General features: G+C 44.5%; 1 protein-coding gene across 1 annotated transcript in view; it reads right to left on the reverse strand.

The window, feature by feature from the left end:
* Positions 1-107: 107 nt before the first annotated feature.
* Positions 108-11,276, reverse strand: part of LOC104619763 (poly [ADP-ribose] polymerase 1-like) — a 16,226-nt gene continuing 5,057 nt past the window's right edge. The window contains exons 4-11 of the mRNA XM_010285761.1: positions 8,159-8,255; positions 6,371-6,487; positions 5,304-5,480; positions 4,816-4,957; positions 3,081-3,221; positions 2,102-2,344; positions 1,006-1,074; positions 108-244 (exon numbers count right to left, since the gene is read on the reverse strand). Coding sequence (XP_010284063.1) covers positions 108-244; positions 1,006-1,074; positions 2,102-2,344; positions 3,081-3,221; positions 4,816-4,957; positions 5,304-5,480; positions 6,371-6,487; positions 8,159-8,255 — 1,123 coding nt within the window. The remainder of the gene's footprint in view (positions 245-1,005; positions 1,075-2,101; positions 2,345-3,080; positions 3,222-4,815; positions 4,958-5,303; positions 5,481-6,370; positions 6,488-8,158; positions 8,256-11,276) is intronic.

Here is an 11,276-nt window from a genome sequence, read left to right on the forward strand (position 1 = left end):
CCATTCACCACAACTCTCTAGGCTTGGTCGTCCAGCCAGTTCTTATAAATAAATACAATATTTATTGGGAAGGAAGTGAACAAAAGTATTTCTAGGGAAAAATGAACTCACCTGTTCTCTCTGTCATCCTCTAGCAGCTGCAGTTTATAGTAAGAATTTGTTCCTTTCACAATATCTACTAGGCCCAGGGTTGCACTGAAAATCTTCCCACCTTTTTCAAAGACATGAGCAGAATCCTCCAAACCTACAGAGAAGAAACAAGTTAGAACACATAGGTTACCATTTTAGGTCTCCTTCCTACATTTGCGCTCACACAAATGTTTCATGAAGTACTTTAAATCTTAACAAAAATACCGCAAAAACAGTGACCACATGCTCATTCAAAACTACTTGAAGCATGTTTTCTTTTTAATGAATTGTGAGCACGCACCTTTAGATACACTGGAGTGAACCTCAATCCAGACTACAGAAAAAAAAAATGTAACTTTTGAAAAAGTACCATCTGAGAACTAGTATTTAACACTGCATGACTGCCTGGAGGAATTCTCAAGAGAGGTACAGCTCTGCAGGTGTCATGTTAGCAAATGGACTGAAAAACCAAAGGTTGGCCTTGGATGCAGTATGAATTCTCAGAACAATGTCCGTGCACCATAGGTTTAGAGAGTAGCACCAGCTGCCCCCAAAAAGGTTTGGAGGCAGATGCTCAAGTCAGACCCGTGGCTTCCGCTGGCTGGGCCTTTATTCGCCCCACTGACAGATGCTCCTGAAGATGAACAAGGTGCACTCCTTAGTTTACGTGGTCCTTCTGAAAGTTACACTAGAAAATCCTCGAATATCCAGCTTTGGATGTCAATCAATATCCTTTCTTTGACAGCAAGAAAAAATGGTTTAAAAATGCACATTCCTTTTACGGAACCTTTATCCTTTTGCAGAAAAGGGTTTTGAACATGATCATGCATCCTGAAGACTGTGTGTGGTGCAGGCACAGCCATTGTTATCACTCACCAGAATCAGGATCTACTGCTGCTCCACCCTTAACTGTTAGCTTCATTTTCTTTTCAGACTTGCTAGGTCCTGCGGTGAAAGAGAGTTAATTTTTTTCCTAGGCAGGCAACACAGTCTGACTTGAACCAACATTTAAATTCTCAATTTGCGTAATTATCACCCTAAGGAGACTTCAAATCAGATTCCCAGAATATGAGCACAGTGACTTCAATGGCTTTTTTTACCTGGCTTTAGCAGCCAACTGACAGCCCTCCCCCCCATCCCCTCAATTAAATGAAAAATAAGATCTCCCCAGATTCTATCTATCTCCTTCCTTCTGGCCCCAAGGGGTGGGTCATATCATTTTTTCGCCTGCACAGCAGATAAACACAACCACAAACGTGACTTTTAAGTGGGATTTAAAAACCACACAGGGTGTGTGGGAGTGTTCAGGTCCCCTGAAGATCCTACTGCTGTGAGACAGTCTGGCAGTAACATAGTCAATTATATGACAGAAACCTACACTTGGAGGACATGGAGGAGAACGGGTTCTGAAGATAGGTGAGCAGATCTGACGGTTTTGTTCACTGTCCAGCATTAATAATGCAAGCTCTCTATGGCATTGGTAAGGAATGCCATTGGTGTTGGCTATTTTTCCTCCTCCATTAAAAAATGTTACGTTCTAAACCAAGTAGAACAAAGACCCAGTGTTCTGGACCCCAGTATTTTCTCACTTGCTAACACCCCTTGGGGGTCATGGTAGTGTCTGTCACATTTTGGTGCCCCAACACCTCCTTGGAGCTGCAACACTGACCAAACTGGCAGAGAAGCTGAGTCATTATGAGGAAGAGCCTAGACTGATGTCAGGGAGCCTGGGCACATACAGCACAGAAGACATCTGAGGCAAGACTGAACCAGAGGAAACAGGAGCCAGCTCAGAAGACAGCTTCACATTTACTGAAAGCTAGTCTTGCCCTCAGGTCTTATTATTTAAATTTATTATGAGAAAAAGGACAGAGAACTCAAGGACAGGGCAAGGATAGACTATATCCAAGTTTGCTTCGTGCATGCACAACATTAAACAGGCCTGCGGAGAAACAACCACTTTATTCTTCACCTTGTTCTTCTTTGACTTTCCCAGCACTCTTCATACTTGGAGGCTTGCTGCACTTCCCATCCACAGCCATTTCCTCATGCTCCATTTTCACCTCCGCACCCCAAGGCGAAAGCGCATGGAGAGACACAAGCTCCTGAAAGTCCTTGCTGGAGGATTTCACGTCCTGAAGAAACCTCTCTGAGACCACACGGACTTTGGCCTCTTTCACTTCTTCCATCTTCTTGCTCATTTTCTCCACATCTTCTGTAGAGGCAGGGTGGGAAATGGAGAGAAAAAAGCATCAGTGAGGTTTCAGACTTTAGCCCCCACCCTCTGTCCATGATTCAGGGCTCTCTGACACTTTGAGGAAACACACTTCCACCACATTTTGAATTCACTATGTTCTTTGGAGAGTAAAATCCCCATCGGCTCAAAGCTGCAGCTTGGGCTACAGCAGGAACACTCCCGTTTACCCGGTCCAGCTCTCCTCTTCCCAGAGCAGGACTAGGGCTGTACAGTCCCTCTGGGATCTCCTGGCAGGTGGGAGCTGATCTCCTAACTCTGCAACCAGTTTGCACCTCAACTGCAACAGGGAGCAAGAGTAGACCCTATGCTGCCAGCAGAGAAAACTACTGCCTTCAGGCACCGACAGTCAGCTCTGCAGTTTCTCCAAGGCACGCATGGACACAGCCCCCAGCACCTGCAATCCCAACAAGGGTGGCTTGCACACCAACACAGTCTGCATACAGACCCAAGCTCCAGCTACTGCAGACCTGACAGGGCCTTATGGCACAACCCACAGCATTAATGAGCTAGGTAAGTAAAACTCAAATAGCACACATCTGTCTTTACTTTTCCAAGCAAACTAAGGCCATGTACACACACAAAACACTCCCCTAATCTAAACACTGATCCCCAGAGAGCTCTGAGGACACATGTCCTCTGTAATCCGCTCAGGTCTATTACCAGTGCTACCAGTAACTAAGGCATAGCTGCTCACTCTGTGTGCTGATGCACAGGGTGGCCTTGTTAGCTGTTGTTGTCATTTTTCCTCCCAGCTCCTCCACAATGCTCTTCACCTCCTCCTTGTTCTTTGACAGCTTTCCAAGAACCAGGATCTTCATGTTGGTCAGTGGTTTGTCTAGGGGTTCAGAAATAACACAGCATGTTAGCAACAGGCACAGAGCACCCCAGACAAATAACAAGCACAGACAGCACCCCCACACTCAGGACAATCAGCCCAGCTGACAGGGAGACAAGGGTCCAAGCAGGTCTGACCTGCACTAAGCAAGCGGGAGGAAGCTCCCCTTCAGCTAGGAAAGGCAACAAAACTCAGGACCCACCAACAAACAGAAGGGATGAAAGACGGGGAAGATAAGATACATAGGCACACAATTTGCCTGACTTTTTTTTTTTTTAAAGAAAAAAAACAAAAAATCAGTCTGCTTCAGCACTGTGCTACTACGTACTCTGCTCTGCTTCCCTTTTCCTTTCATGCCTGGACAGCATGGGAGAAATTCACTGTAACATGAAAGGAAAAATTCCTTTTCTTCAAAAGGAAACATGTTTTTGAGGGGCTGGAGAAAGATTATCTCTCAAGCAACCATGTTGCTGTATTACAGTATATTTGTCTTGATCTTATAGGCAAGGTTGTATCATGCAAACCCCATAACAAGTCAGGAGCAAACTGGTAACCATGTGAAGGCTCCCTCACATCATCATGTTAACACTTTGTAATGCAGGTGGGTCCAGGACATGGCAAGTGTCTAATTGCATATCTGCACTGCTAAAGATAAATGCTATTAGCTCTGAGGGTTTTGTTTCCTCTACTCCCCACAACTCAGACTGGTTAGGTTGCTAGCAAACAAAGTAACCTGGGTTTAATTCTGGTCAATAGTTAGAATTTACTTTCAGGGCACACTGGGGCTGGAATCAACTTGCCAGTCAGAACCAAGACCTGGGTTACTTTGTCTTCATTGCTAAATTAACATGATCTGGCTAAAATTAGCTGTGCAGAATTACTCCCACCCTTTTCACTAAGTAACAATAATCCCTGGCTCCCAAAACTACAGCCAGGGCTAAAAAGGCTGAATAAGAAAGAAGTCAGCACAGTTCTTAGTGGACAGGCTGTTATCACCAAAGCATGCAACTCATTCCAACAGTCTACGGGGAATTCCTGGAGTCCAACCTTTTGCCAATTTGTGGGCTGGAGACAGCATCTCTATTTTGCATAAGGGGAGTCAGTGATTGGTAAAGCCAAATCCCAACGGAGTATTTAGAAGGTTTAAAAAAAAAAAAATTCTTGCCCTTAAAACCTAACACTGGATGTGGAATTATCTGGCATTATGGATATCCCTGGATGTTCCCAAAGAAACCAAGCACAACGGCATTTCATAGCAGGTCTCCCTTGGGACACATTCTGCAACACGGGCCTTTAAATTTCTGATTCATTGCAAACACATTATTTCCTCACCATCAACAAATATCCAAACCAATTTGTTAGAAAACAACCAGGATGTTGAGTACACGTACCAGGGCAACCCACCATATCAGGGTCTACCTGTGCTAGGGTAATGAAGCACATAAGACTGCTATGCTGGTGCTCACCAGGACAGCTCTGCCTGCTCAGGGCGAGGAGAACAGCATGCCTGTTCAGGGTGGCATGTTAGTCCAGCTGGGAATGGCATTACACACCATCCTGAACATCACTGACCCATGCCCAGCCAGCTGCTTACCTCTGGGTGTGGACACGGTCTCTGTCAGAGGAGCAGATGCAGAAGGAGGAGGCACAGAGTTCACAGTTGCAGCATCTGGAGGGAATGCCCTGTCCTGCTTCTTACACTTAAATTTCTTCAGGTAAGGAATTTCCCGAAACTCCTGTGGGATGGAAGCATAAGCAGCGTTTAAAAACAACAAATACTATTATAAGATTTAAAGGCTAAATTGAGCCCTGGCCAGGTGTTGGCATTTACTGCAGGTCTTGGAAAGGATTTCTGAGACATTCATACTAAGGTAGGCAAATACCCACCTTACTGACTGGGAAAACAAAGCTAGATGAGGGTAAATGACAAGTTTCAAATCAAACCAGCAATGTCTCTTTCAATTTAGTGTTACTGGTTAAAGTATAATTTAGTTATGCATTAGCTGTGCTTATTCTCCTTAGAAGAGGTAACATCAGTTAAGAATAGTACTTCAGATCATCAAATTTGCAGTAAACACCTACCTTTGGGATTACCCAGTCCTTCCTATTGGGAGTCTGTGTTTTAGCAACACACTTAGTCCAGGCAGTAATGTCCCCTGAACAATAATATGCGTCACTCTTGAACACAAACTGCCCCTTACACTCCTCACAGGGAAGCAGAGCTCCAAACGCCATCCCATCTGCTACTCGGTCCAAAATCTAAAAGCAACAAAGAATACAGAACAGGTAATGGCAGAAGGAGGCTTGAAGCCCACGCATTCATTACACTGGGCTGGACAAGAAAATAACTCAGGCTGCTGGCATGCAGACATAGACATTTCCAGCACTTGTCATGCATACAGAACTGATTGATTTACAACGGCTTAATGACTCAGTCTCTCTTATTTGGATTCAGCATTCAGGAAAACATACCTACCACACAGCACCTGACCACGCAGCCGTGCTGGAACAGCCAAGGAGGGGACAACCTACTGCATCTGAGCACATGAGTATGTAGGTAGGAACGTAGGCTCAGACAAGTCCCAGTTTTCCTGCCTAGAAAGTATTTCTTGACCATTTTGAGTCTAGACACTTCCCACATCCCAGCCCACATTCCTTACAAAGTGTCTTAATAAATACAAATACTTAAAGTGATGTGTGGCTCCAAAACAGAGAAGACTTTCACAAGTTACAGAGACTGAAATATGACTGGTTTTGGAAGGGATGAAAGAATTTGCATAGTTTTTGCCTTTTTTTGGGCGTAATTTAACAGTTTAGGGAGGCGATGTGAAGTGCCATAACTAACCTGCTCTTGAAGAGCCAGCAACAAAAAAATATGGACCAGTTTGGGCATAGCAAAGACACATCACTGAGATGAAGGCACTGAATTCAGCATCACACATCACCGCAAAGCCCTTCACAAGCAAGCGTAACAGCAGTATCATCAGAGTCCTCAGTCAAAAGGACTGGGCTTTGCACTGAATTTCTTCCTGAAGTGTTACGTTAGGAACGTGCTTCAGACTTGTGGATCTTGCAGCAATATTGGTTCAGGTCAGCTGCTCCGATTCAAAGACCCAGCACATGTGCAAAGCCACTACAGACAAACTCACGGCATTCTCCCCTGACGGAACTTCCTGCTTGTTGGCGATCAGCAGCTCTTTCAGGTCATTAGTGGAGCAGACTTTCCTCAGCTCATCCTTGATGCCCCAGATCAGCTCTGTTTGCTCCTGTTGACAAAACTGAGCAGCTTAGCTACTTTCAGTCAATTGCCTTCTAAGAACATTCCTGAAACTGCAGTATGTGGACAAGGTTTTAGCATGCCCATGGTACCTTAAGTGCAAACTGTGAGATGAATAGCACCAAGAACCAGTAGCTTTACCAAAAGGGAGAGTTACACATTTTACCCAAACACCTAGAACAGGTCTTTAAAGTCACATGCTTCAGGTTTCAGTATGAATACACGAGCACACTGCAGCTTCACCAGATACCCTCTCAAGATTAGATGTGGAAGGACATCCCTGTGGGATTCTATATAAACAAATGGTTCTCCATTATATACTTGTTAAGAAAGACCATGGAGTAACCTTTACAGCACTATCCCATACAAGAAGGTACAAGTGATATCAACAAGACAGCTAGCTTTTAGGTGGAGTGGAACCTGTGTTTCTATCACACTATGACCCTTAGCAGGCTCTCAACATCCTTTGCAAACATCACCTAACTAGTTCACACTGCCAACAGTGGGGATATGGCTGCATTTGAGCCTTGCATTAAAACAAAAATCAGAAATGCTGACAGGCACTGTCTTCTTTCAAGCCACCTAAGCATAAGAGGAATTCATACTAAATCAGTCACCTGAAGTGGTACAGAGGAGCCCACACATTATTTGGAGCCTTTCTACAAAAGGTGAAAGGCTTGGACAGCAAAGAAGCATCCCAAAATATCTCAGATAGTTTCCGAATGTTATTCACTGGGTACACCCAAAAACGCAGTCCACCCTGGGAGAACTCGCTGACTGTGTTAAATGGTTTAACTTTCAGTGTTAACGATCATGCTTGAGGAAATGCTGTTAAAAGAATTAGCAAACCCAAAGCTATAACCCTGACCCACAAATTGCCTTGATCTGTCCTAAACCTCTGCATTGCAGCAGCAAAACCTTGACAATGCCTCAGCTAAGTTTTATTGAAAAGTAAGGTATTGACACACAACAGAAAACTTTTGTTCAAAGGTAGACACACTGTTTTTCTACAGCCCCATTAAGGCTTCAATTGCAACAAAAGCAGCTTGTTAATTTTTTCGTGGAAAGTACCTATGCCAAGTTTTCAATAAATACAAAATTCCTGATGCTTTATTGGGAATCCTTCATGATACTCTAGAAACTGAGAGGTAGAAAGCTCTGATCTGGCACACTTTGTACCCAAGAACTGAACACAGGTCCCCAGAGGGTGAGAGAGATATGATTTCTCATTAATCTAGTTATGCATTTTTTACGTCTCTAATTTTGACAATGAGCTATTTATTGGTTTCCAAGCTCTTCTGCAACAGTGCTTGGGCTCAAAGCTTCAGCCACCACAACCAGATGGTGCAGGAAGGACCACAAAACCAGGCTCCCTGAGAGAGAAGGCATTTAACCTAATCTATTTAAATCCCATAAGCACAAGTCCTAGGGAAGATCCTTTCTGTCTTTCAGGAGAATGCAGCAGGGTGAACTGCCTTCAACAAAGCCTTAGTGACAGGGTATGTCCTGCACCAGGACACGAGGACTGGCTGTGCGGCAACTCTACTTTGTCTGGGCACCAGGTACAGCCCCTTTCTAGGTGTCACAGCTCTTCAATTAGTGCCTGACACTGTACTCTTCTAACAAAGCAGTTTCTAGGATGTCATCAGCTAAAACTCACCTTCAGCTGTTTTTCCTGCTTTGATTCTTTCTCTTTTTCTTTTTTCTGCTTCTTTTTCACAGTCACATTTCCATCCACCTCTTCTCCTTTTCTCTTTCTAAGAGAGAAAAACAAAACACACACAAACGAAAGGAAGTTATTTAAATGCCTGTCCGGCAGTTACCAGAGATCAGTTTACTGACTGCCAATATCTGCAGAGGCTTGAATATCCTCAGTTTTGGCAGGCAAACCCATTTTTCAAATTCCTCAGTGGTAGTTTGTAGACATGTACTTGGCTCTGCAACAAGAGCTGCCTCAATCAGGTCAGGTACACTTAGAGCTTTTCCACAGGGCAACTGTATGGTCTGGCAGAAGAGGACATGAAATACTGCAACATTTTCAGGCATATTCACCTACACCTGTATTAGTTACACCAAAAGAAAACCTAAGAATCATTGAATATAAGCATACCTCTCCAAACCTGTGGAGGTGTAGCAACACAGGTTAAAAGACTATACTGTCTTTCAGCTGAATCAACAACTTGTTTTTTCAGCTTAGACAGTCCATATTGCAATAAAGGACAGCAAACATGATAACTTTAATAAGCTAACACACTGGGAAACTGGATATTTCCCAGCTAGTTTCTCTTCAGACTGGAATTAAGTCAGGTCTCTGAAATCAGACAGGAAGAAGTTTCTACTTGCAAAGTGCTCCCAGGCTGATAGTGGTTTTGTGATGTACTACTGTGCAGTTGTGTGTGAGGAAATTTATTGTTATTAGCTGGGGCCTTAGAGCTGTGCAGGGAGAAGATACAGAAAACACTGCTCAAGAAAAGACTGGAAAGAAGAGGAAGCCAAATGAAAACTGGGGGATTTTGGCAGACTTCAAAATGACAAGAGACTTCAGAGGAAGATCATTTATGTTTACAGAGTCATGTCATCCCCTTGGTATGCCTGGCTTCAAAACGCATCAATATCAATAAATCATTGTGTGCTCTCCTTGGGAGGAAATAAAGGAAAATTTTGCCCCACTTGAGGCAGGATGGGCCCACAACTTCAGTCAGAGCATGAGCACAGCTTGGATCTTGCACTTCATTTTGACAGAGCTGCTATCAAAACATCAGCCAGGTTTCTTTTTAAGAAAGCATCTGTCTTAACTTTACAAGCTGTGGCTGATGGCTAAGCCATAAGGTTGACATTCTCGATTGCTCTCCTACTTACGATTTTAAACACTTCATTTTCTGTACTTTGCTACCATTAAGACTAACCCTGTCTGACAGCTTATTAGCTATAAACTTGCAGGAGGATGTCAAAAGACACTCTTCTCCCAAAGACTCATGCATGAGAGACCTGTAAGTTCTAGTAACTGTCCTGTCCCTAAAATTGTGCCAAGTTCTATTTGCAGCATTTTAGTTTTATTTGCAGTGACTACCAATAGCCCATCATTAGCACCTCTGGTCAAACCATGACTCAGAGCACTTTATAAGTTGTTAAGGGGCTGGTTTTGCAGAAGCTCATCTTTCAGCTGTTCCCCATCAGTTAAGCTGAGGCTATGCTGTAAGGCACACAGCCTCAGGGAAGACAACTGTGCCTTACAGCAATTGCTTGCATTTCTTGGGAAAAAAAAAATCCATATTGTTTTCTAAATCAGGCAAACGTGAATTAGCGTGGCAGGACTGGATACAGCACACACACAGCTGCGCCTTCAGAAGTCCCCAGGCCAAGCCAAGTCCCCTGTCGTCCCCTGGCTGCAGCTCCTGCGGGCAGCAAGACCAGAGCATCCAACTTGAGCCCTGCCACGAGGATCATGACTTCTGTAAGTTTTAACAGAGTCACAGGTACACAACATAATCTGGGAAAAACATACCAGCTTGAGCACAAAGCGCTCTGCTGTACCTTCCCAAGCCAGAGGGCTTAATAACGTAAGTATTTAGGATGGGTGCCCAAACGAACTGTATCAGCAGTGCCTCTCCCTCGGCAGGCTGACAGTGAGGCTGCCTCCAGCAAGCCAGCGCTCACTCCTATGCCATAACTTGTTTCAGAGTCTCCAGAAGGAGGGAAGCCAGCACACCAACCGCTGGAAGGCAGTCACCCTGCCAAGAGGCCCTGGAACCCAGGGAAAGCATCCAAATTCCAGCAGGGACTCACACTTTTGGGAACTTCTCCTCAGAGTCAAGGGGACAGCAGGTTGCTCTCCCAGACAGAGCAATTCCTGTACCCATTCCAGCCACTCGAACAAACTGCAGAGCAGGAGGGTTCATCCCAACTGCAGAGGCAGTGAGAGTCACCACCTTCTCTTTTGTCCCTGGCTATGCCCAAAGCTTAAAGCAAACACTAAGCATCACTTTATACAGCCTGGAGAGGGGAACAGCAAAGCTCAATTCAGCTTAATTTCCCCAAATGGCAAACTTTAGAAAAAAAAATCAACAAAATACACACTCACTGACACACACACGAACTTCATCTTCCATCCTTGGGACCACAAGCACTCTGTGTTGCTAACAGCATCTGGGTGCTAATTCTGTACACCCTTTCTCCTGCTGGGAAAGGGACAGTCTTCCCAAAATCAACAGGTATGGCCCAACAGCTTGCTTAGAAGGACTGGTACTTACTGGCCAATGCAAACCACTTCTCACCTTCATGGAGGATACACAACTACAAGATTTATTCCAACTTTCAAGAAGATGAAGAGGAAGGGGAACTGTCCCACTCCAGCCTGCTCCTTCCTTATCATCTACTCAATTTCTCATGTTCCCTTCTCTACAATGAAAATGAAGGGTGGAAAGGACAGCCACAGCAACCCCGGATAAAGCAAGCAGCTGATGCAGGGAAGAACAAGAACTCTCCTTTTCTCCTCCTCCCTTGTAAAGCACTGCCAGATTGTTGCTGACCTGAGTACTTACCCTCTGACTCAGGCAACCTCTGCAGTTAATCCGGTGCTGCATGACATCTCCAGAATGCCACTTTGCTCCTGTCCTGGGCAGCAATTCTACCCAAACAAGCAAGGCAGAAAATAGAGGAAAGTATTACAGCTCGGAGCAGAAGAGTGAAATACATCCTACCGAAGAAGCCTGGTCAAAGAGAGCTCACAAGCAGCTGCTGCATTTCCTACATCAGTACATAAGCACTCTTTCCACAGA

This window comes from Phaethon lepturus, unplaced genomic scaffold (genome assembly GCF_000687285.1).
Source record: "Phaethon lepturus isolate BGI_N335 unplaced genomic scaffold, ASM68728v1 scaffold4874, whole genome shotgun sequence".
NCBI classification, from domain to species: domain Eukaryota; kingdom Metazoa; phylum Chordata; class Aves; order Phaethontiformes; family Phaethontidae; genus Phaethon; species Phaethon lepturus.